This window comes from Dipodomys ordii, unplaced genomic scaffold, assembly GCF_000151885.1.
Source record: "Dipodomys ordii isolate 6190 unplaced genomic scaffold, Dord_2.0 Scaffold32, whole genome shotgun sequence".
NCBI lineage: Eukaryota > Metazoa > Chordata > Mammalia > Rodentia > Heteromyidae > Dipodomys > Dipodomys ordii.
This window is the reverse complement of record NW_012267248.1, coordinates 710,341-737,415: the sequence shown is the minus strand read 5'-3', so window position 1 is coordinate 737,415 and position 27,075 is coordinate 710,341. Positions and strand designations below refer to the sequence as shown.

At 36.3% G+C, this 27,075-nt stretch overlaps 1 protein-coding gene across 1 annotated transcript in view; it reads left to right on the top strand.

Moving 5' to 3' along the window:
* The window catches only part of Exoc2 (exocyst complex component 2), a 185,990-nt gene extending 158,923 nt beyond the window's left edge, over positions 1-27,067 (top strand). Inside the window, exons 24-28 of the mRNA XM_013016607.1 lie at positions 9,867-9,922; positions 12,543-12,665; positions 20,827-20,888; positions 23,635-23,694; positions 26,895-27,067. Coding sequence (XP_012872061.1) covers positions 9,867-9,922; positions 12,543-12,665; positions 20,827-20,888; positions 23,635-23,694; positions 26,895-26,988 — 395 coding nt within the window. The 3' untranslated portion in view covers positions 26,989-27,067. The remainder of the gene's footprint in view (positions 1-9,866; positions 9,923-12,542; positions 12,666-20,826; positions 20,889-23,634; positions 23,695-26,894) is intronic.
* Positions 27,068-27,075: the final 8 nt, after the last annotated feature.

Below are 27,075 nucleotides of genomic sequence, written 5' to 3'. Positions count from 1 at the left end.
TAGGGAGCGCGATGTTTCTTCACATTATTCAATAGATAATTTGCTTGGAAAAAAAAACACCTCCAAAGTTCTTTCATAGTATTGTTTCAGTTTGACAATAAAAAAGTACATTGTGGGATATTTATAGTATTTTTCAATCTATTTTTATCAGTAGACTAGGAGTGATAACTGATTTAGGGCACAAGGTTTAAAAACAGGAAATGTGGTTTTTTAAGTAGGCAGGATCTCCAGAGTTTCCAGAGTTTGATTTCTTGTAGTATTGTCTGAGTGTCAAGTTTCAAAACAACATTAGGCAGCGTACTTTGAATTCAGTCTTCATTTAAAAGAGTCTGTCCAATTGTCACAGGAAGTGCTTCATGGAAAAATTTGCATTTTTGGTATAGATTCACATGGTTTAGCACTGCTTTCTGTAATTACAATGTTCTTCCTCTTTAACCTTTTGTACTGTCAGATTAAGTGTAAGTCCTGTGTTTTCTTTGACTATTTGACAGTGTTTTCAATAGACTATCATAGTTGAGGCATAGCATATTAATAACAATCAAAATTGAAGTTAAAACAAAAATGCATGAAGAAGTCAGAGTATAATTTTCTGTGGCCTTTTGAATGACAGTTTGGCATAATAGATCAAAACTAAACACCTTTCTCCTTCCAGAAAGATATCTTACATAAATTATTCTACTAAAGGGCTGGGATGTTGGCTCAGTGGTAGAGTGCTTGCCTTGCATGCCTGAGGCCCTGAGTTCAATTCCTCAGCACCACATAAGCAAAAAGAAAAAAGCCAGAAGTGGGGCTGTGGCTCAAGTGGTAGAGCACTAACCTTGAACTGAAGAGCTGAGGGACAGCGCCCAGGCCCAGAGTTCAGACCCCACGACCGGACCCCCCCAAAAAATTATTCTACTAAAATACATGAGCATGAGGGTGGTGGAGCATACCTGTAATCCCAGTGCTCTGAAGGCAGAGAAAGGACAATTGTGCTATAAAGTGAGACTCTATTTCAAAAGTCAAAGAGCTGGAATAGGGCACCAGTGCAATGACTAGACCTGTAATCCTAGAAAATTGGAGGCTGAGAACTGACAGAAAAGTTCTAGAGAACCCAGTTTAACCTATAGCTGGGTACAATGGCATGTACCTCTCCTCTTAAGTTCAATAGAAGCTAAGATTGGAGGATTGTGGTACTAGGCCATCCCAGTCAGAACTGTCTGTGAGACTTCATTCACATGTATAAAAACTGGTCATGGTGGGGGATGCCTGTGCCCATTGATGATGCGAAGCCTAAAAGTAGGCAGATTTAGGCTCTAGCACATGTCTAGCTGGGAAAAAAGACTCTACCCTAAATACAACCAGTGAAAAACAGAGCTAGAGATGCAGTTCAGTGGTATCATTGTCAGCCCACCAACCAGTGAGAGGCCATGAGTTCAGACCCCAGTACTGTCACACATGTGTGTGCACACATACACAGACACATTAAAAAGCTGGGAAAATAGCTTACTTAGCTGTTATTTGCTCTGTATGAATAAGGCCTTGGATTTGAACCAGTGCTGGGGAAAAATACAAAACAAAACAGATTGTTTATCAAGAAAACAAATAATAACAAATGATAGCGTGGATATGGCCAAAAGGGAATACTAATACACTGTTGGTGGGAATGTAAATTTGTTCAATGGCTCTGGAAAGCAGTATGGAGGTTCCTCAAAAGCATAAACATAGAGCTCCCCTATAACCCAGCAATCCCACTCCTGGGCATTTACCCAAATGACCACAGACAAGGCCACACAAAAGCTACCAGCACAATTATGTTCATTGCAGCATCATTTATCATAGCTAAGATATTGAACCAACCCATATGCCCCTCAGTACATGAATGGATCAAGAAAATGTGGTGTATATACCCAATGGAATGCTATGCTTCCAACAGAAAGAATGGCATAGCCCCACTGATAAGGAAATTAAAAGACCTGGAAAAAAAAACTCATATTAAATGAAGTAAGCCAGACTGAAAGAAACATAGGCTTCATGGTTTCCCTCATTTGTAATAATTAGTATATATCTAGGATAGTCCTAACAGAGGATCACAATAGCTCAATAGCTGTATACATATGACCATATAAAATGATGTTAATTGAAATGAACTCCAAGATAAGGAAACAAGAGGGTTTTTTGTTTTTGTTTTGTTTTGTTTTTTAATGTACTGTATGAAGTTATTTCTTTTTTTTCTTTCTTTTTTTTCCCCCTTTGGTTTATCCCCTATTGTCACCGTTTTTGATTTTGGTACCCTGTGTCTTGTATATACATTTATCTGTTTGTTTTTAATTTTATTGTAAAGGTGATATACAGAGGGGTTATAGTTACATACATAAGGTAGTGAGTACATTTCTTGTCAAACATTGTTACCCCTCCATATATCTGATTTGGGGAAGGGAAGAGGAGTAACAAAATGGTGCGACAAAGGACAAAGGGTGAACCAATACAGCAGCACAAGACACTACGTTGGAAATGAACTTTACAACTTGGGTGGAGGAAAGGTGGGAAATCAGGGGAGGGAAGGTAAGGGGAAAATGAGAGGGATAACAATATTTGACACGAAATGTACTCATTACCTTACTTATGTAATTGTAACCCTTCTATATCACCTTTACAAAATTAAATTTTTAAAAAAGAGAAGATTGTATATACTATAGTATTGTTTTATAACACTAAATACTGAAAAGCAGCATAAGAGAATAGTTAAATACATCATGGTATATACATACTGTAAAGTAATATACTACCACTGAAATTTTTAAAGTAGATATATGCTTTTAAGAAGAAAATAATTAAAAATGAGCTAAGGACTTTAGAAGAAAGTAAGTGGCAAGGAAGCATATGAAAAGATGACTCAACACTATAGTCATTAGGGAAGTGCAAATTCAAACAGCAGTGATTAGCCACTACATACCTGTTAGAATGACCAAGTCTAAAATTCTGACAACACCCAAATGCTGGGAAGAGGAACAGGAACTCTTCTTTGCCAGTGGAATATTAAATGTTTCATCCAGTTCAGAACATACTTAGAAGTTGCTTAACAAAATTAAACATTTTTATTGTAAGATCTAGCAGTGACATTATTTTGTATTTACCCAAAGAATCTAAAAATTTAGATCCAGACAGAAACCTGCAACTTCATTCATAATTGCCAGAACTTGAAAGCACTTAAGTCCTTCAGTAGGCAAATGAACAGATAAGCTAATTATATCTAGATTTATACAAAAGTAAAGATGAGCTGGCAAGTCATGAAAAGACATGGAGGGATCTTTAATTCATGTTGCAATGTAAGAGGCTAATCCAGAAGACTTCATTTATAGTGTATGATTCTTTCTTTCTAGAAAAGGCAAAATTATGAGGACAGTGAAAGAATCAGTGATTTCAAGGGGTTAGTGAAAGAGGATGAATAAGCACAGCATGTAACATTTTTAGGGCAGTGAAAACACTGTGTGACACTATAATGGTAGGTATATGCTGCTACACATCTGTCAAAACCTATAGAATGGCCAGTTACAAGAGTGACTGATCTTTAGTGTGTGTATGAAGTGTCACTGAAGGTAATGGTTAGGAGACTGTTGCGTAGTAGCAGAGTTAATGGTATATCTTTATCTTTTGCTGAACTTTACTGAGAAAGTAACAACTGCTCTAAAATATAAAGACTTTCTTTTACTAAAATAATGGTTGTATTATGGAATAGTTAAGTTTCAAGAAGAGATTGTATAGTGTAACTTTATTTCTTAGAAAAATATTTTATTTATAGTATAAGATCTAATAATAGAAGACATACTATAAGAATATACAGTAGGCTGTCTATAATTACTTCTAGTGGAAGGAATGAAAAGAGTTGATTGAACTTTTATTGTTGTGTAAATTGTTCTTGTCTTTTGTCATTTCTTTTCTGAGACTTTTTAAAATTTCAAAATAAAGAATTAAGAACAAAGCCTTGATCAATCAAAAATGTTTAATATTCTGTTAATTAATTTAGACACTTTACCATAGCAGTCTGCTTAGTAGTTTGTCCAAATTACTAAGAAGAATCAAATTTGTCTGTACACTTTGAAAGTCATTTTCCATATATTAAAGAAAACCTGAAGCTCAAGTTAATTGATTTTCCAAATTATGATTTAAACCCAGAACATTATTCCAGTAAACAGCTGTGTACTTTTTATGTACTATTACTAAAAATTATTCCCATGAGATAGACACATGCAGAACACTGATATCCTGTTAACAAGTACTGGCACCATTTTTTCACTAGTGGTGCTGAATTTTGTCATTAAGTAAAACCCTGTCTTTGTTCACCTGAACAATTTTATATTATGCACTCACTTTTTTATACTGTTTAGGGGCAACTCATAGTTCTTCTCTCCCATGTGCAAGATGGACCTTGATGGTATTAAGCCTGGTATCTTCTCACACAAATGTAAGCCCTGTGAGGAAAGGATCTGAAGATGTGTCCCTGTAGCTACTACCATATCCTCAGCACCTGGAACAATGTCCACCATATATGATAGTAAATAGTAAATATTTTTAGTGACGTGCCTTTCCAAATTCATGTGACTTCCCTACTTGATGAACAGAAAAAAAAACTGAGCAAGGAAGCTGCTCTTCTGTTTTGATTATTGAAAGCTGATTCTTCTGTTGAAAATGTTAAGTTGTACTGCTGATTTACAGGAAGCTCAATGTGCACATAGCAGCCAACATGTCCTTACTCAAAGTAGAGATGAGCTTTGTTGTCTCCATGGGGAATTTCCACACAAGGCTACTAGATTAATTGCTAAGTGATAGTCTGGGTTGATATTGTGTGGGTGGGGGCACTTTTTTGGTCAAATATCATGACACATTCTAATTTCATATTCAGACAATAGAGAAGTTACATATATTATAAATGCTTAGACACTGTTTCCCATTCCCTCACTTCAATAACATGGAAAGTTTGTGGGGGTTTAATCTGTGGGTAACCTTTCTAAAAGCCATACTTATTACTATAGCATAATAATGTGGCACATTTTTACACTTCCAAGAAACAAGTTAGTTTGCCTTTTTTTTTTCTGTGCATGCCATCACATTGACAGTTGCTTCCCTAATGGTGTCTACTTCATGTATTTGGCATTTTATACTCTACTACGCTTTTAAGTTCAAGCTAGAACCTAGTTTTACACATGTCCACTATGTTACATATCTTCATCTTTCTAAATATCTCGCATGTAACATTCAACAAACACTTTACTAGTTTACTGTTTGCAATTAGCTGTTAGTTTAGAAACACAGCTAGAAAAATAAAGTTAATTTGGAAAACTGATTTAACCTTAGCAACATTCTACTCTGCTTATACTTACTTTATTCAAATTGTATTTTTCAAATGGCTCTTTACACATACTCTCAGAGGAACTTCTGCTTTCCTACAGTTGGTGAGAAGTAACAGATGCTTTTTCAGAAAACATTTTCTTTTCACATTAACAGAGGCACTTAATGTTTAGCTCTAAGAACTTAGTGGTATGCAAGACAGACATATTTACCTTCTTTTACTTTTTCATTCGTTACTATGGCCATTGTCATAGGTTCTGGGTTTAAAAATATAAGGAAGATGATGCTTGGATCCCTATGGTTATACTTTGCAGCCCAGTAGAAGAAGTGGGGGTTTACTCAGGTAATTAATTACACAGACAAATGTGCAGCTATTACAGTGGGAGAGAGGACCCAGCACTCCAAGAGGAGGTGAGCCACATACAATACGAGGGATACAGGGAGAGAACCGGTGTCCAAAGCCAGTCATTGCACCTCTTCCATTCCCCAAATCGAAAAATACCATTTTGGCCTGGCATCTGTGGCTCACACTTGTAATCCTAGCAACTCAGGAGGCTGAAATCTGAGGATCATGGTTCAAAGCCAGTCCAGGCAGGAAAGTCCATGAGACTTTTATCTTCAATTAACCACCAGAAAACCAGAAGTGGCACTGTGGCTCAAAGTGGTAGAGCACTATCCTTGAGCAAAAGAGCTCAGGGACAACACCCAGGCCCTGAGTTCAAGCCCCATGACCCACAAAAAAATATCCCTCTGGCAGCTATCTAATGGTGTCTAGAATGTAGTGGGATCTAGTAAATTTACATTAACTGACTGAAGGAGAACTGTTAGTCACTCCCTTAGAAGGAAAGTAACATAACTTGAATAGTCAGTTTTATAAAAATGCTTTGTTTAGCACAATAGATACCTTCTGGAAAGGAACAAGTGATTGATTTTTACATTTTACCTTTTTTTTATTCTTTGAGAGAATGTCTTGCCATACTGGTCATGTTAACCTGGAACTTGAGCTCCTCCTACCTCAGCCTCTTAAATGGTGGAGTTACACAGGTGTGTCCCACCTAGTTATTTAATTATAACTAGGACTCATATTGCTTTGGGAGGTTAAAACAGCTTTACTAAGCTCTACCTCAAGCCCAGGGACCTTTTTGCAGAGATCAGTGTCACAAAGCCTTTGTGAATCTTCATTGCCTGACATAGTAGGATTGCTATGTCTGTCTGTCCTGGGGACCAAATGCTTTCCCCTTCCTTTTTTTCTGGTATTATTACTTGTTTTGTGGGGAGAAATTCTGAAAATCAATTCTTTCCTTTCGTTTTTTCCTAATAGAGGTGAAATCTCGAAGAAATAAAATTTGTACATGTCTCCTTGCTTCTTATTATTACCCATGTGAAACCTGTGGTGGTCAGCCCAAAATAGGAAGCTATTTTTGTCAGAAATTTCTATCTTCAGAGGAAAAACTTCCTTCCATTCTATTTTCTTGGTACCTTTCAAATACTACTGAATTATCAGGAAGGAGCAGAACACATATGTCAGGGACTATAGTTTATAGACAGGGATATAAATACTTGGCTAGAAGGCATATTATTTTCTCTGTCTTAAACTCATGCTGTCTACATTTGCCTGCTACAACCTGTAAGACTGTTGATCATGTTAAAGTGAGGTTCTTTTGAATAGAAACTGCTTAATACTGAACAAGCACATAAGCTATACAATGGTAGCAAATAACCCAGATGCTGTATCCAATATAACAATATAATTGTGATGAACTATCATGAACTATCTGTCACAACTCTGTGCAGTTTCACACAAAGTACTCTGGAAGGTGGAATTTTAGTATAATATGTTTGTTATACTTTGCCTCAAATGCATATGCTACTTACTAACCCAGTCAGTTTGGGAAGAGTTTCTAAGCTGCCCTAGTTTGTAGCTTTTTCCTTGATACAACACAAATACCTTTATAAACAAAATGTTTTTTTTTTTTTGCAGAAATATGGTTCTTCTGGTCAAAAGTATTCTTGCTGTTACTATGTTGGCTAATTTAAATGAATCTCTTTTAATGTGTGTTTTATTAGTAATAATTAGTCTAATGGCTCTTACAGGAAATGATTTTTTTAATATCAGAGTCAGAAAGGAGTTAAGTTCATAGCAGTCTGCCACTGAGCATGACATTTTCTTGCTTAATTCTTTTTCTTTGTCAAGGTGATGTACAGAGGGGTTACAGTTACCTTACATTAGTAAGTAATAAGTACATTTCTTGTCAAACTTATTACCTTTCCCTTATTTTTCTCCTTTCCCTCCCCCTACTCCCCACTCCACCCTCTTGCTTAGTTCTAAGTCTCATTTTTAGCTTTTTAGTCAGTACTCTGGCCCCATTCTTTATTTATATAGAACAGTTTTAAAAATTAAAAACCACCCTTAAATTTTTGTTCACCATTGCTAGAACATTGTGAGAATCCAAACTCTCCTGACTTTTGTACTTAAAAAAAATTTTTTTTTATTGTGAAAATACCGTACAGAGGGGTTACAATGACAGGGACAAGGTAATGAGTACATTTCTTATCAAGCATTGTTGCTTCCTCCTTTGTTTCCCCTTCCCAACCCTTCCCATCCTGTCCGATCAACCCCTCTCCCCCCACAGCCCAGCCAAAGTTGTAAAGTTCGTTTTTTCAACATAAGGACTTGTACATCTCATTGTTGCCATGGGTCCACCTGTATCCCTATTTAAATGGTTTGTTTTTTCCCTTCCCCTCCACAAATTATACCAACATCAAATACAAGAGGGGAAGGGTAAAAACAAACCATTTAAATAGGGATACAGGTAGACCCTTACTTTTGTTCTTATAGTAGCAATTGATGGGATCCTAATTTCCTTAGGACAAAGGCTATTGCATTTTTTTTTTTTGGCCAGACCTGGGGTTTGAACTCAGGACCTCGACACTGTCCCTGAGCTTCTTTTGCTCAAGGCTAACACTCTAACACTTGAGCCACAGCACCACTTCTGCCTTTTTTTTTTCTATTCATGTGGTACTGAGGAATCAAACCCAAGGCTTCATGCATGTTAGGCAAGCACTCTACCACTAAGCCACATTCTGAGCCCTGCATTTTCTTCTTTTAGTTTCTTATACTCATCATGGGCTTAATATTATGCCTATGTTTTAGTGAATGTAGATGAATGTACATGAACAGACCTTCCATAGAATTGCAGTTAAAAGACCCTAGATCTGAGACAGTGATCAGACTCAGGCCAGAGGGTACATCTATGAGCTGTACAACAGCAGGAAGCCAGTCAGTGTTACTCTCCTCTAACGGGAAGAAAGCTGCTCCAGTCTCTAAATTAGTTTTACTTTCATTTATCAGCATATTATATAGGCTCTGATGTTCTTCTGTCCTCCCATATAATACTTACTCTGTTGCAATTTCCCTTTTCTCAGAAAGGAGCAGTTCATATCTGTATTATATTTATAATTCTTCACTCAGAATTTTCAAGTATCCCATCAACATTGTTATTCATGTCTAAAAACGTACATATATACATAATTAGCCCCTCAGACAAAACAGTATACTTTCTTATATATTATCATATGTGACAGAATCCAAAGCCAGTTGTATATTTAGAATCTGAAGGTGCCCATCCAAAAACTTGATTATATTTTATGGTCTTTCTCAACTTTGCTAATTAAGCAAAAGGAGGGTCAATGTTGTAAGTCTATGCTTAATAACGTATTTATGCAAGTATATGTGGTTTTGCAAAAATAGCATTTTCTTATTTTATATGCAAGATATTGGTGATGAAACTCTAATGGAACATTCAGAGGTCAGAGAAGACAAGCATTGCTCCTTTCATCCTCTGTAGTGTAAAGATTTTTATTACCATTTGACAGAGGAGTAGACCAAGACTCAGGCCTTCTCTCCAAAATCCACAGCTAGTTGGTGTTGAAACTGAGGTTTGCTTGTAAAGTGTGGCCTTAACCTCAGCACTCATACATCTTCTGGGTGCTATTGAGTGAAGGCATGCTCATTGTTTCTAGAGCTATAATCGAAAATCATTTATACCGTGTTTAACTTGCTTTACAGAATCAGATCAGTGTTTGTTTCTGAGAGGTTTTTCCTCAAAGTGATACCTTCAGTTCAGAATTGTTGTTCTTTTACCTTTGGAAGTAATAGGCTATGATACCTAATGTACATTTTACGAAGTTTTGTTAAAAATCATCCTTCTGTTCATTGAGTTTGTCTGCTATTGATATATATTCATGAAGAAATAGAAAGGCATTTTTGAATTTTATTTTTGAAGTAAGTTGACTAATAGCTTATAATCAGCATTTAAGGAAATTCCCAATTTAACCTTTGTTTTATCTGTATGAAAACAGTCCTGTCAACCATTTGATTCTCAGAAGGAAACGGATAGTGGTGGTAGTGCTGCTGCTGCTTTCTGTTTCTCCCCACTCAGGATCTCGAGGCACATCACAGCCTATGCTGATGCTAGCAGGAAAGAGGCTAGCTCTGCTCTCACTAAATACCTGTTTCTTCCTCATCTCCATTTCAGGTGTCAGAAATTACTTAAAAGAAGCATTAGTGAATATAATTGCTGTGCATGCAGAGGTAAGCTGTTATTAACTGTTCCTAAGAAAGGAGGATAACTAAAAAGGAAAACGCGAGGAAAAAAAGGCAAACTCAATTACTATCCCCTGCTTCAGAATTGCACAGGTTTTTTTCTTTTCTTCTCCTTGTATTTTAATTATTATATTATAAAGGTGATCAATCAGATGAGTTTCAGTTACATAGTCAGATAAGGGATGAACTGACATGTCACTCCTTTCCTCTCCCAGCTTTTCCCTCCTATCCACACCCACTGTTGTATAGTTCATTTTCAAAACTTTATTTTCTTTTTTGTCTTGTTTGTTCATTTATCTGTCTCTGGGAAGGGTGACTGAGGGTATGAACACAGAAATGGTGGGACAAAGTATGAACAAATGCAGAAGTGGTACTCACTAGACACTATGTACAAGTTTTCATGATAATTCAGTAATATTTGAAAGGTACCAAAAAATAGAATGAAGGAGGTTTTACCTCTAAAGATGGAAATTTTTATTATCCTTTTTTAGCCAGACTACAAATAAGCTTTGGTGTGTCTTTCCTGTTGCATATATTGTGGGGATTCCAGAAAAGTTAGAAACTTGCTGGAAAGACAGGCTTTCAGGGCAGCTGAAGTCAAAAAGAAGTAGATGTGTAATTTCTTATCAATAGTGTTGGCTTAGGAACTTATTGTTTTGTGCATAAACATGTTCTCCCTGAAGCATTATCACCTGAAGTTTCATATTAACATCTTTTCTAAACATCCTGGGAAGATGACCCTTTTTGGGAACATTAAGCTGCCACAAAGGGTACCACAGCTACCAACCACTCTCACCACAACGATGACCCATTTTCACCCAGTGATTTCTTAGTCCATTACTCATTGCTTTGCCAACATTTAACCCACAGATTGATGGGAAATCTGATAAAATAGGGCAGAGTGAAGCTGTTACCCTTAAGTGATTACTACTTTTGCCTAAGTACCTCTCAGCTTATGTTCCAGATAGGTTCCTCTAGGCTTATCCTGCTTCTCCATCCATGGACACTGAGGCTATTGTGGTGAAGTTGAAAAGCTAAAGAACAGTAAAGATAATAAAGAAATTGCCACCTATTTCCTAAGTTTGAAGTAATTTGAGCACACTTTATTTAGTATGCTATAATTTTCATTTCTTAGTAAAAAAGGAAACAAATTTCTCTATAAAAATGGTTTTTATGACATTTAACTCCTACAGACCTCTTTATAATTAGGAATAGTATTTAATTGTGGCTTTTATCAGGAATATAAAAATGGTAGTATTGTTAAAATCTGAGTATACTTGACATAATCAGTGCTGGAACATTCCAATTGCATATGATCAGTGACCTTGTTGATTTGTGTTAAGACAGATTAGCTGATGGCCATTGTCAGTAACCAGAGATTATAAATAGCTGGTTTTCAAGTCCTCTTTCAGTTTAGATCAATGACTAAAAGTATCATTGTACTCCTAATGTTTGTCACATGTTCTTAAATTGTCAGAATTTTTTTTGAACAATTCAGTTATGTTTGGGTTGGTGATGATTTAATTAATACTAGTGACTCAATCAAAAGAAAAAAAGCAAAAGCTAGAAATAAAACATCATTTACTTTAGGTTATAAATCAGGAGAGTAAAATGTTTTGGTAAGCCCAAGTATAGTATCTCTCAGTTTAAAAGTGATGAATGTTAAAGTTTGAAAATAATGTTCTATGTTGAGCAAATAAAAGAAAACAATGTATTTAGTATAGCATAAAACTAGAGACCTTTTCCAGTACAGAGTTGCAACTCAGTGTGAAGGGCTTTGCCATATTCTAAGGACAGTCTGACACAAGTTTTTTTGTTTTGTTTTTAAGAGACAAAGTCTCACTTTGTTGGTCAGCCTGGCCTCCAGCTCTTGGGCTCAGCTAATCCCCTGATTTCATCTTCTTAAGTAGCTGGGATGACCAGTATGTACCACCTCAGCCTCAGCAGCTTGTTATTTTTCTTAATTGTGGCAAAATAACTATCTGTAGTATATTTTTCTAATCTCTTCTTTAGAAACTATATTTATTTCCTTTGAGAGGCCAATAAAAGGAAATCTTCAAAACAATTTTCAGTTGGTCAACATCAACAATACCTTTCAAATTTTTATTTTTAATAATGTATTTAAAAAAAAACTTGTCACTAATCATTTAAAAAGGGATACAGGTGGACACATTGCAACAATGAGATGTACAAGTTGTTAGGTCGAAAATGAACTTTACAACTTTGGTGCAGGGGGGGTGGGGAGGTGGAGGGTTGGGGGGGAAGGAGGGGGCGGGGAGGATTGTAGGGGGAGGATGGGAAGGGGAAACAAAGGAGGATGCTACAATGCTTGATAAAAAATGTACTCATTATCTTGCCCATGTAATTGTAACCCCTCTGTATAGTATTTTCACAATTAAAAAAACGTAAATAAAACTTCACTGATCAGTTAATATAATTGAAATTTATGTCTATTTTTCATTCATAACTTTGGCCTTTAAAAAATATGACTTAGAAAATCTACATATAAGTTTTATATGCTACTTCTTTTTAGTAAATTTATTAAATTTAAGTATGATAAAAAATCCCCATAATGCAGTGTTTCTTTTTACTTTAAACCTTATATCAGGTATTCACTATTTCCAAAGAATTGGTGCCACGAGTCCTGTCTAAGGTGGTAGAAGCAGTTTCTGAAGAGCTGAGTAGACTGATGCAGTGTGTCTCATCCTTCAGCAAAAATGGAGCATTACAGGTAGCAAAATTATTCAAATCTGTGTTAAATTTTTATTTTTATTTAAAATATACATTTATCATTTTACAATGTACAGACTGGTTTTTGATTTTAGGGCAGACATGTATCATCTTTCTTGCATGAACCATAACCACAGTGTTCTAAAGTTTCTATTCCAGACTTAGAAGTAGAGTAAAACCATGGTCTTATAAACGTTATCTAAATGCAGATTCTTTCAATAACATTGTGATTTTTTAAAAAACATGTTGTACTTTACTATATTCAATTTCACATAAAATTTCCCAGTTCCCCCCACACATAGGAAATTTGTAATGACTTTAGTAATTCTCACCAAAGCATTGAATATAATGTACATTTAAACTACCAGTAGCTGTCTCATTGTATTCATGTTCCATTAGCCTATATCCTAGTTATTTAAATTTTATAATAAAACTTTTTTAGACTAGTTGATTCTTAGTACACATGTAAAGTAAACTGGTAAGAATATAGGTGTGCAGGAAAATAAAAGAGTGATTTCCTGCCTGTGAGCTATTTGTATACAAAGAACATTGGGGTTGTGTTTTTAAAATAATGGGGTTGGAGCTTTACCACAATGGTAGAGAGAAATGCCTGGGACTCTGGCTACCTACCTTCCACAGATAACACCTGCAGCCTTGAATAACATTTTTATTAAAATTCAAAACAAAACAAAAACACTATCTGGAGACCCAGAGAGTGAGTCAGTGAGTGAACAAGTTCTAGAGGAAATAGCACCTGTACCAGAATACAGAGCTTACTATCTTTCTGGTTTAAACCATAGGCTCTGGGCAGTTCAACTACAGAAAAGTGAAAGAAATATCCAGAGAGTAGAAAGTGGGCACCATAAGATCTGATACATACTCACTACCTCAACTCTTTGGCTGGCTCATAAGACATGTCTCTAGACTCGCTAAGGCTACAGGAACAGAAGTAAGCATGGCACTGCTATCTTAGAGCCAGAACTATTGTTCAGTATGGATCCAAATAATGTAATTACATGCTAAAACAAGCAAAGCAAAAGATCAGCATTCTATAGGGGCATATAACAGTCTAGAATCTCCAAACATATTCACAGAGTCCAGGATATAAATTTAAAAGTAACTGAAATTTTATGAAAATAGACAAATAAAACAGGAAAACACTGCCCATATAATAAAGATAGTCAACTGAGCCCAACCTCAAGATGACCCAGTGTTTGGATATAGCAAACCTGGAGTTATGACCAGTGATGGAAAGGAGATATACTTATAATGAATCAAAAATTAAATTCTCAGCCATGAAATAGAAATCATTTGAAAAACAACCTGAGTGGAAAATACAATATATAACTTTTTTAATCTAGTAGATGAGTACAGCAGTATATAAAGGATACAGGAAAAAGTCACTTACCTTGTAAACCAATGGAGATTATCCAATAGAATAGAGAAAATAGTAATTGGGAAAAATAAACAACTCCAGGAATTCCTCAATGTCAGCACATCTAGCATGCATGTAAGTAGGTTTTGAAAGCAATGAAGTTGGCCAATCAGCATAGGAAAAGAAGGTCAGGAAAATGAAAATTAACATGGAAATAAGATGTCATTTGGACATCAAGATAAAGAAACTTAAAGATTGACAATACCAAATTGTCAAGAACATAGAAGAAATGGAACTCACATGCAATTGGGGAAGTAAAATAGTTCAATTTGGTGGAAATGCTTTTGTTTCTTTTAGAACTAAACATACACATACTCTGTGACCCAGCTATTTGAATCTTCATGATGGCTAGAACTGAAAATGTACCCTCAAAGGAAGGAAGGAAGGGAAGGGAGGGAGAATGGAGGGAGGGAGGGAAGGGAAGGGAGGGAGGTGGGTAGGAGGAGAGAAAGAAGGAAGGAAAACCACTTACAAGAATACAGGGCATGCCCATGTAATTGTAACTCCTCTGTAGGGTATTTTCACAATTAAAAAAAAAAAGAATACAGGGCAATCTTATTCATAATAATCCAACCTGAAAACCCTCCAATTGTCCATAAATAAAATAAACTGCCATATAATCACCTAAGCAAATGTTTTTCGCTATTAATAAAAGGACAAACTACTGAAAATGTAGATGCATCTTGGGAAGTTTATACATTAAAAGCTTTTCACAAAATATATGTGTGTTGTGTAGGTTCATACATGCAAGTTCTAGTATAAACAACTACTCTAGTAGAAAACACATAATAGTGGTTTCTTTTGGGTGCCTAGTTTTAATTTGAAAGTATGTGAAGGAGGTTGTATACCTTGATATGGCTTTCCACCACATAGGTATGTACACTGGCTAAAGCACTCCTAGCAGACCTTGAGATTGTGGCAGTTGTGTGAAATATAAACTCTAAATAAAAAGAAATAACTAATGCCAACCACAGTGGCACTCACCTGTAATCCTAGCTGCTTGGGAGACAAAGATAAGAGGTTTGTGATTTGAGGTTAGACCAGGGACAAGCAAGACCTTTTTCAAAAACAAGGCAAACCTCCTAGCTACATAAGAGATAAAGGTAAAAGAATCATGGTTAGAGGCTATCCTATGCAAACAAAGTGAGATACCCATATGAAAACAAACAAAAGCAAAAGTGCTGGGGCCATGGCTCAAGTAATAAGAACCCTTGCCTAGCAAGGGTGAAGTCACTACTGCCAAAAGAAAAGCACAACTGGCATGTATAGTTAATCTAATTAGTAATATTTATGCAGAAATGTTGTAATATCAAAACTGTGTGTGACTGAATGGTGATAGTTACGTGACACATTCAAGTAAATATTAATGACAGAGCCTGTGAGCAGTTACTGTAAAATTTTTCAAAGTCAATATGTTGGAAATTTTTCATAGTAAAATGTTGGAAGAGAAAAGGAATGGGGAACACTTGTTATTTAGAGAAATCTATTACAAAAATTTATGCTGCATTTCCATTTGCCACCAAATTTTTTTAACTTTCATCAACACTTTGATTTATATATTAAGTTGAAAGGTTGATTATTATAATGGTCTCATCACTGAAGATCAATAGTATACATAGTGTAATAATGAAGCTAAATGAAAAAAAAGAATGCTCTATCAACCTTGGTGGTTCACACTCTTCATATATTACCTCTGTAACTCATTTACCTGTAGGCTAAACCCCTCAGATCTAGCAGGCAGACATAGGGAAGAGATACAGACTAAAGTGGAGTTTACTTGATGTACACTATCAAGAGTGCTTGTTAAGACTAACAGCCTAAACTGAAGTCTGCAATATTTCGATCCTGCTTAGGAACTGTTTTGAAAATGTTTGTTTGAGCTGAACTCCTACTTTTACGTGTTCCTGTTGAGAATGACTATTAGAACCTTCTCTGACACAGGTATCTGAAAGTGTCAGCAGGTTCATATTTGTCATTTTCCAAAGTGCCAATCTCTGGAACCTTCTGAGAGCACATTGAATGAGGAAGGCCAGTACATTTAGCAATCTTTTAGTTTGGCATTTTCTGACTTACAGTTTATAAGTAAACTAAGATTTTATAATTGGCAAAATTCATAGTTTACTTGAAATACCTTAACACTGATTGAATAAAATCAATTCATCTGAAGATTAATTTTGTAGCTATTTAATCTGCCTTCTAAAATATTCAACTAAACTTCCACCTTATTTTTCTCTTTGGTATTCTCCTATTATGTCTGTTTTTACATTTACAAGAACATAAAGCAATAGAAACTGAAATTGTCATACATTAAACTTTCTAATTACAAATAATTTTACATTTCTAAAGTGCACTGAAAATGAAGCCAAACAACTGCTTTCCAAACTGAAAGTCACTGAATAAACTGATACAAATCAACTTTATCTAGGTAGCTTACAGAATTTCTAATTAACTGACATGTAAAGAACTACTTGTGCCTTTTGGTCAGTGTTTTATGTTAATATGCTCCTAAGAATAGGGCAGTTTATATAAGTATATTCTATAGTCCATTACTCTCACCATGGGTACTTGTGTCAGAGAATACAGTAAATGGATGCAGATCTTATCCATCTGTGGTTCTTCTGGATATCAGGTTATATTTTTTTAAATTTGTTCATTTATTTGTTTGGTGCCATCACTAGGGCTTAAACTCAAGGCCTGGGCACTCTCCCTTAGCTTTTTCATTCAAGGCTGGTGCTGTCATTTGAACCATGCCTTCACTTCCAGCTTTGTGGTGGTTAATTAGAGATAAGAATTTCATGGATTTTCCTACCTGGGCTGGCTTCAAACCATGATCCTCAGATGTCAGCCTCATGAGTAGCTGAGATTACAGGCATGAACCACCAGTGCCTAGCTAGGTCATATATCTTCAATTCACATGGAAATGAAGGCTTTGGATTAGCTCTTTATTTTTTTCAGCAGATATATGACATATACATTAAACTTTTTACTGCAATATACAAAGTACAAAATTCAAGGATGTTTAGTATATCCACAAAGATGCTCAGTCATTATCATAATCAGTCTTTAGAAACAACACTTCATCGACCTAAAGAACTCCAACCCCATTAGCATTCATACCAATCATCTTCTTTCAACACACTTCCCCACTATGACAACCGCTAGCTGGCGGCTGTCTATTCTCTTATGTATTCTGAAATTTTAATACAAATGGAACCGTGCCAATATGGTCTTTTCTGACTGGCCTCTTTTTCTTGTTATGGTGCTTCCATATGCCACTATGTTATGCCATGTACTAGTACCACAACCATGTCTTAGTCACAGATTTATTACATGTGGTTTCAACCAAGCATGGTCAGAAAGAAGCATTTTTAAAAATCCAAAGAAATTTCAAAACCAAACAATTTTAATTCCTGTGCGTCCCTTGCATTAATCCCATGTTATCTTTTTTTAATGTTTTTTATTGTGAAAATACTGTACAGAGGGGTTACACTTACATGAGCAAGGTAATGAGTACATTTCCTATCAATCATTGTTGCCTTCTCCTCTGTTTTTCCCCTACCATCCCTTCCCTCCCACTTCCACAAGTACACTCCCCCCGGCCCCAAACTGTAAAGTTTGTTTTTCAACATAGGATCTTGTACATCTCATTGTTACAATGGGTAAACCTGTATCCCTACTTGAACATTTTGTTTTTTCCCCTCCCCTCTCCAAATTATACCGACATCAAATACAGTGAAAACAGGGGTTATACCATGGGGGAGAAACATACAAAGCAACAACAAAAAAATCACAATGGTACCTTATAAATAGGTTAGAAACAATAGCCAGAAAGAAAAAACCACTTGTGTCCCTTTCTTGGGGTTCATTTCGCTTAATTTCATCTTATCTGGTCATATTTTGTACTTAAATTGTTGTCTGATATTCTAAATGTTACAAATCCTGAGTTTTGAGAAAATCTGCCTCCTGAAAAGTAAATTGTACTCCAAAAGCAATATAAAGGTTGTTTAGCCTAAATGATAAAATTTTAGGATTTGTTGAAAGAAATCGTTTTTAGTAGAAGTTGGGTGACATTATTGGGAAAAGCATAAAACATTCATTCAGTACTGAATTCTGAGCATCCTGAACATTTGCCGTTTTTCTTCAGTGTTGGTTTCCTTGCAGCCATATACCCATGGATACCAAGGGTCTATTGTACTGTATTTTTATATAAATAATATTCTTTTGCATAAATATATGCATATATGTATATGTGTATGTATGTATATTATATATAATATAAATAATATACACCATCTGTATAACAGATAATGGACATTTGAATTTTTTCCACTTTTATGGCTGATATAAAAAATGCCTTTCTGAGCATTCCTATACAAATTTTTATATGGACATTTTTTTGTGAAAATACTGTACAGAGGGGTTACAACTACATGGGCAAGATAATGAGTACATTTCTTATCAAGCATTGTAGCCTCCTCCTTTGTTTCCCCTTCCCATCCCTTCCCATCCTCCTCCCGCCCCCTCACTCAATCTTTCTCCTTCCCCCACCAAAGTTGTAAAGTTCATTTTTCCACATAACGACTTGTACATCTTATTGTTGCAATGGATCCATTATTTAAACAATTTGTTTTTTCCCTTCCCCTCCACAAATTATACCAACCTCAAATACAGTGAAAGCAGGGATTATACCATGGGGGAGGGACATACAAAGCAACAAAGAAATAATCTTATAAATGTGTTAGAAACAATCACCTGAAAGAAAAAAAAAACATTTGAATTCATATCTTAGGGTTCATTTCCCTAACATCAACTTATCTGACCTTTTCTGCTTGACTCAGACATATACTAGTAATTACAAATAAGGGAAACCATGGGACCTAAGTTTCTTTGGGCCTGGCTTATTTCACTTAATATAATTTTTTCCAAGTCTTTCCATTTCCTAACAAATGGGTCAATGTCATTCTTTCTGATGGAGGCATAGAATTCCATTGTGTATATATAACACATTTTTTTGATCCATTCTATCTACTGAGGGGCATCTGGGTTGGTTCCATATCTTAGCTATGGTGAATAATGCTGCAATAAACATAGTTATGCTGGTAGCTTTAGTGTGGCCTTGTTTGTGAGCATCTGGGTAAATGCCCAAAAGTGGGATTGCTGGGTCATAGGGGAGCTCTATGTGGAGTCTTTTGAGGAACCTCCATACTGCTTTCCAAAGTGAAACAAGTTGAACAAGTTTACACTCCCACCAACAATGCAGTAGGGTTCCCTTCTGGCCACATCCCCTCCAGCATCTGTTGTTATTAGAGTTCTTGATTTTTGCCATTCTAACTGGGGTGAGGTGTTACCTCAATGTTGTTTTGATTTGCATTTCTTTTATGGCTAGAGAGGTTTGAGCATTTCTTCATGTGTCTATTGGCCATCCTTCTTTCCTCTTCAAAGAAGTTTCTGTTTAAGTCTTTAGCCCACTTATTTATTGAGCAGTTGTTTCTTTGAAGATTTGTTGTGTGGTGATTTAATTTTTTGAGTTCCAGGTATATTTTAGATATGAGACCCTTGTCTGTTGTAAGGCTAGTGAAGATCTTCTCCCAATCCGTGGGTTTTCTATTAATCTTGCTAGCTATGTCCTTTGTCATGCAGGAGCTCTACAATTTCATGCAATCCCATTTGATGGACATGTTTTTATTACTCTTAGTGTATACCCCAATGAGGAATGGCTAGTGCATATGGTTATTACTGTATTTAATCTGAGCAATTGCTAGACTGTCTTTCAAAGTGGCTATACTGTTTTATAAGGTTTCAGTTTCTTATTGATTGTAACCATCATAGTGATTGCAAAATAATATCTTAATTCTGTGAGGTTTTTTTTTGCTTTTTTAATTGTATCTATTTTATCCCAGTAGTTTTTAGTTTTGATGAAGTCCAGTTTATTTTTATTTTCCATGTTTGTATGTTTGGCATTAAATCTTTGAAGGCTTGTCAAGGTCATGGACATTTACTAAAGAAAAGGGTTCCATGTTCATTTTTTTCTGTGTGGAATATCCATTAGTTCTAGTATCATTTGTTGACAAGATTCTTCTTTCCCCATTGCATATTCCTGACACTCTTTTTGAAAATTAATTGATCATAACTCTAAGAGCTGGACTCTGAGTTCTATACCTTTGGTCTATATATCTGTCCATGTGCTAGTGCTGCACTAACATGACCATTGTAGCTTGGTAATTAACATTTAACCCAGAAAGTGGCTCTTCTGTGTTTCTTAATTTCCATATGAATTTTATTATCTTAATAGGGTTTTACATTGAATCTGTAGAGCTCAGTGTTAACTTGAAAGGGCATAGCTGTGAGAACACACCTCCTCCACTGTAGGACAGAGGCCTCTCAGGGCCAGTTCTTCAGAGTTTCCTTCCTCTAAGAGCCAGATTAAAAGGCAAATTACTAGTTAGATAGATTGTTGGAAAAGCATTATACCATTTGTCCTTCTCATAGTAATATTTGTAGCTTTCTGCTGTATATAGTCTTACTTGACTACAAGTTAATTTTAAATAAATAGAGGGTTTTTTTCATAGCTGATATCATCGGTCTCTTTTTTTGAAAGTCTGTTCCAACCAAGATGGTATATGTCTACCCTGACCTACAGTTATAGGCTAGAGACTGTTCCACTCAGTCCTTGTGTATATTTGATAATTGACATATTTTCCTTTTGTTACTCTTTTTTCATCTTTAGGCGAGACTTGAAATCTGTGCTCTGAGGGACACTGTAGCCATTTACCTGACAACTGAAAGCAAGTAAGTACCATATACTCTTGGTCTAAGTATTCTATAAAGATAAAGATGCTTTTTTTAGTGTATTATAAAGGTAAGTAATCAGAGCAAATGCTCATAAATTTGTGTGTGGTAAAGTTGGTAGTCTGGGCAGTTGTTTTTAGCTAAAGGGCACAAGCTTACAATAAGCCAAGGACTCTATAAGTCAGTTTTTTGTAGTACAACATAAAGAAATGAGGTTTAATATACATTGTTTTTATTTACTATTAATCTAGTCTCCTAAGTAATATGGCAGCATTACATATTTCCTTTTAAAAAAAAGAGAGAAAAAGAATTGAGTGATAGTTTGTTCATAGCAGACTAGAAGGACAGTCCAATTGTTGTAAATATCAGCATGAAAGGAAACCTTGTGGTTTCTCTGTAGAATTTAGTAGTGGAAATTTGCTGATAATTTTTAACTGTTTTGAATGAAAGTCAGGATTTCCTATCATAGGTAAAGTGAAACAGAATTACTATTTGCCTATACAAAATTGTTTACCACATTCACAATATTTCCAAGAAAATACTGGGTTATAATGTTAATGTGCATGAGAAGTAAGTAGTATACAAACAAGACATCCTGCAGTACGCATCTTCATTTCTAGCATTTGATAACATAGTTTATGTCATTGTTCTTATTATAAAAAAAAACCTTATAAAATATTTTTTCCTAATAAATGAACTGTGCTTCTCATTCCTATTTCTCATGGTTACAAGAAGCCATTTCCATATGGCTTCCACGTTTCTCATTTAGTCACACCTTTTCAAGCTATCATTTTCCTGCACAAAGTACATGCAGGAGACAGGAAGCACCCAGTTCACAGCTGCTTGGTATACATACCTGTTTCCTTCATGAGCTCAATCTTTTGGCCTGAGTCCCTCAGCTATAAAACGAAGGTAATACAGGCTGTATCCTTTATCTGGAATGCTCAGGACCAAAAGTCTGTTGGATTTCAGTTTTTTTTTAAATTTTGGAATATTTGTAATACATAATGATATGTTTTGGAGATGGAGCCAAGTCTGTATATACAATTCATTCATGTTTCAGTCCACACCGTAATTTTGTTTGGTGTGGAACTTTCCACTTGTGACATCATATTATATTCAAAAAGTTTCAGATTTTGAAGCATATAAAATTTCAGACTTTCACATTAGAGATGGACTAACTGCAGTACTTTCCAGGCAGTTTTAAGGAGATTAAATAACAAAACATGTTGTCACCCTCTAAAACCTTAAGTTTAGAATCTTGGTCTTCATCTTCATTGCCATTTTTGTTATAATGAACATAAAGGATAGTGTAGGATCATATTTCTTCTGATTCATTAAGGAAAGCTTTATAAGAAACAAGGTAGTGCTAGAGTTATTGGCAATATTCTCCTACTTTAAAACTTAGGAGAGCTAATGTTATACTGAAGGCAACCAAGTGTTTCAACATACCCTGGTCCCCATCCACTCTATACCTGCCTCTCTCTGAGATAAGCAAAGTATATCTGTGCCCATTTTCATAACTATTGGCACTTTACATTCTCTTTACATGATACTGTGACATCGACCCCTAGATAGAAAAATGTTGCTCAAAATTTCATTTCCTAGTAGATTGATAAAGGTGTTTTAAGTATAGATATCTTTGTTGTCACATTTGTACTAGCTACCAGGAGGCTGAGATAGGAGGATCCCAGCCAGCCTTGGCAGGAAAATCCATGAGACTCATCTCTAATTAACCACCAGAAAACTAGAAAGTAGTACTGTGGCTCAAAGTGGTTGAGCGCTAATCTTTAGCAAAAGAGCTCGGAGGCAGTTGCTAGGCATTGAGTTCAAGGCCTAAGACAACAAAAACAACAACAAAAATAATTCAGACTTCTGTTTCGTGAGCAGGATGAGTTATTATCAAATAACCTTCCCTAATGTGCTTTTCATTTGGTACCATAATTTTTTCTGATATATACTACTTACTAAGGCGAATCACATTAAAAAGTGGTCTTTTCTTTTTTTGGTTGGTTGTGGGGTTTGAACTCAGCCTGCACACTGTCCCTAGCCTCTTTGTACTCAAGGGCTAGCACTGTACCACTTGAGCCACAATAACTCTTGGTCTTTGAGTTCATTCCTTTTGACTCTTTTATATAGAGAAATGATACTGCATATCCTACAGGTTTTAAATATAATAGTTAAATCCCGAAAGGACCATATTCAATTATTACAAAAATCTTTCTGTAAATGAGACCCTATCTATGTCAACATTAAACATCCTAATGTGTAAGAATATACCATATAACATGAGATTATTATACTATAATTACTATTTTATACTATAATATTATATACAGTAAGCTATATACATTCCTATGTGTAGTACATATCCATTCCTATTTAGTTTCCTTCCTCTCCTGCTAGTTGTTTTATCTATAATATGTTTTGAAAAGAAAAAAATGAATTAAACACATCTACACAAACTCATCTCTTTTTCCAGTAACATCCTTTCAGTCAGATCACATTTCACTTCCTGTCTGAATCTTTCTGGTCCTAACTTTCAAAAGTTGTCTGCCTTACCATAGCCTTACTTTTACTTTTACTTTTTTTGTTTTTCACTTTTACTTTTTCTCAGATTACTATTTGCTATACTGGCTTATATTGTTTCTATTTAAAATACATTTTAGAATTGTTTTAGTGATCCTCATTACCTATAATAAGCTGGGAACACTAGGCCTGAATGTCACTATGTTTTGTATTCTAGATCTAGTTTTAAACAGGCCTTGGAAGCCCTGCCTCAGCTAGCAAGCGGAGCAGATAAAAAGTAAGTGCTAAGTGCTATCCTCAGGAGCCAAATAGATGTGTTGAATAAGGTTTTGTTTTATTTTTTAATTTTTACTTAAAAGACTTTTTAAAGTAACAATGAGTCTGGCTTCTCTTAATAATTTTTTTCCAAGTTTGGATTTCCCTCATTTATAGTAATTAGAAGGTGCCTATAAATCCACAAAACACAATGCATAGTAAAAAACAAAAAGATTACACCTAGACATGATAAGCAGGACTCTAAACATTCCACAGTGAGATTAAAGGAAGATATTCTTAGGAGAGGATGACAAAGGCATATAAAATGGTGTTTATCAAAATGAACTCCAAGAAATGGAAACAAGATTTTTTTTTGTTATTTTACTTTTTGTTTTGGTTGTGTTTTTTTCCCCTCTCTTTTATTATGTTTTGTCTTATATGCAAATTAATCTGTTTGGAGGAAGATAAGAGGGAGCACAGAAAAGGTGGGACAAAGGGTGAGCAAAGTAGCAGTGATACTCACTAGACACTGTTGAAAATTAACTATGCAACCGGTGGGGGCTGATGGTTGGGAAGGGAAAAAACAAGGAGGAAAGGAAGGAAGAGGTGACACTGTTCAAAATGAAATGTACCTGACTAACTGTAAGCCCTCTGTACATCACTTCTACAATAAAAATTTAAAAATGAAATAAAAGTAACAATGACTTCTATTAACGGAGGAATGATACTTTTTTAAAAAACTTTGGCTTCTGTATTTAAGCAGAAAGTATAAAAAGAGAACAGGTCTCAGTGATTTTGTTTTTTTTTGGGGGGGGCGGTCGTGGGGCTTGAACTCTGGGCTTGGGCATTGACCCTGCGTTCTTCAGCTCAAGGTGAGTGCTCTACCACTTGAGTCACAGTGCCACTTCCAGTTTTCTAGTGGTTTTATTGAGGATAAGAATCTCATGGACTTTCCTGCCCAGGCTGGCTTTGAACCATGATCCTCAGATCTCAGCCTCCTGTGTAGCTAGGATTACAGGCATGAGCTACCGGTGCCCAGCTTCAGTGATTGTTTTGACTAGCTCAGGGATGTACATTTTTCTTCTGCAAAATATAAAGTATTAAAAGAATCAGTTTGCACACATAAACCTATATATACTTCATTACTGCCATATTAATTATCTCAACCTGCATTTTAAATTTGATCTCAATCTGCATTTAATTTTTTTAGGGGCGGGGTGGTCATGGGGCTTGAACTCTGGGCCTGGATGCTGTCCCGCAGCTCTTCAGCTCAAGGCTAGTACTCTGCCACTTGAGCTACAGCACCACTTTCTGTTTCCTGGTGGTTTATTGTAAATAAGAGTTTCATGGACTTCCCTGCCCGGGCTGGTTTTGAACCATGATCCTCAGATCTCAGCCTTCTGAATAGCTAGGATTACAGGAATGAGCCACTGGTGCCTGGCCTGCATTTAAATTTTACTGTTCATATAACAGGAAATTTTGACCTGAGAGAAAATTGAGACCAGGCAAATGCTCATAATTGCCCAGTCTGGCCTCAGCTGTGGTAGTGGAAACTGCTTCTTCACCAGGTATAACTGAAGTCTGTCCACATTTGCATGTGATTGATCCATCCACATACAAGTGATTAGGGGACTGTGGGAAACCCAGGGTGCTCAGCTCCCTGACCTAGAAGAGGTAAATGTTGTGGGAACCCACAGCACAAAGAGGTCCTGAGAATGACTCATGAGATGAAATAACCAATAGCACTGAGAGTTAACTGGGATTGGGAGAAGGAGGAGCAGACCACATTTCAGGTGGTGGACTATCTTGTCTTCTGGTATGGAGCTGTTTTACTGTATGTGTTTGTCAGCATTCGCAGAACTGGCCAAAAGAGTGAGTTTTAAGCTGAGTGCCTGTGGCTTATACCAGTAATTCTAGCTATTCAAGAGTCTAAGATCTGAGGATTGAGATTCAAAGACATCCCAGGTAGAAAGGTATATGAGACCCCTATCTCCAATTAGTCAATAAAAATCCAGGCTGAGGCTGGGCGCTGGTGGCTCACCCCTGTAATCCTAGCTACTCAGGAAGCTGAGAGCTAATGATCGCGGATCAAAGCCAGCCTGGGCAGGAGAGACCGTGAGACTCCTATCTCCAATAAACCACCAGAAAACTGGAAGTGGCGCTGTAGCTCAAGTGGTAGAGCGCTCGCCTTGAGCTGAAGAGCTGAGGGACAGCACCCAGGCCCAGAGTTCAAGCCCCACAACTGACCAAAAATAAATCCAGGCTGAAAGTGTGGCTCAAGTGGTAGAACATCAGCTGAGAAAAAGCTGAACAAGAGCTCAAGCCCCAGTATGACTCATGTGCACACATACAGGCACACACAGACATGTACACACATAGACATGCAACACATAATGAATTTTAATATTCATTAGTTTTTCAGAATAAAGTTTTTAAAGCCAAAGTATTAATCCTGTTTTTGGAAGGTCTCAATCTAAAGGAAGAAGACAAAAAGAGAATTTTAAGGTATAGGAATAGCTGGGCACCAGTGGCTCATGCCTATAATCCTAGCTACTCAGGAGGCAGAGACCTGAGGATCATGGTTCAAAGCCAGCCCAGGCAGGAAAGTCCATGAGACTTTTATCTCCAATTAACCACCAGAAAACCGAAAGTGGCACTGTGGCTCAAGTGGTAGAGTGCTCGCCTTGAGCTGAAGAGCTGAGGGACATCGCCCAGGCCCAGAGTTCAAGTCCTACAACTGACCAAAAATAAAATAAAATAATAAAATATTGGAATAGATTTGCATATTAAGAAATCCCCCCCTTTTTTGGCCAATCCTGGGGCTTGAACTCTGGGCCTGGGCACTGTCCCTGAGCTCCTTTCACTAAGGGATAGCTCTTTACCACTTGAGCCATAGTGCCACTTTTGGCTTTTTTAAATTGGAGATAAGAGTCTCATGGACTTTTCTGCCCAGCCTGGCTTCAAACAGTGATCCTTAGATCTCAGCCTCCTGAGTAGCTAGGATTACAGACATAAGCCATCAGCGCCCAGCAGAAATTCCTTTTTGCTAGCATCTTTGATATCTGTCTATGTTTTATTGAGCTAAAAACCCTTAGATAATGACATTTTCAGCTTCATTCTAAAACAGCAAACAGAAGGCAATGCTAAGCAGCCAGCTCCCACTCTGTTAGTTGCTAGGGCACTCTCCCTGTCAGGCTGTAAAACAATGTCTCCTCCCTGCAGGCTGCTGGAAGAATTGCTGAACAAGTTTAAGAGCAGCATGCATTTGCAACTCACCTGCTTCCAAGCTGCTTCTTCCACCATGATGAAAACATAAATGCCTGCAAAAGAAGAACAGTTCAGAAAGATAACAAGCATTAAGACTATTCACTTTTCTTTTCTTTTCTTTCTTTTTTTTTTTTTT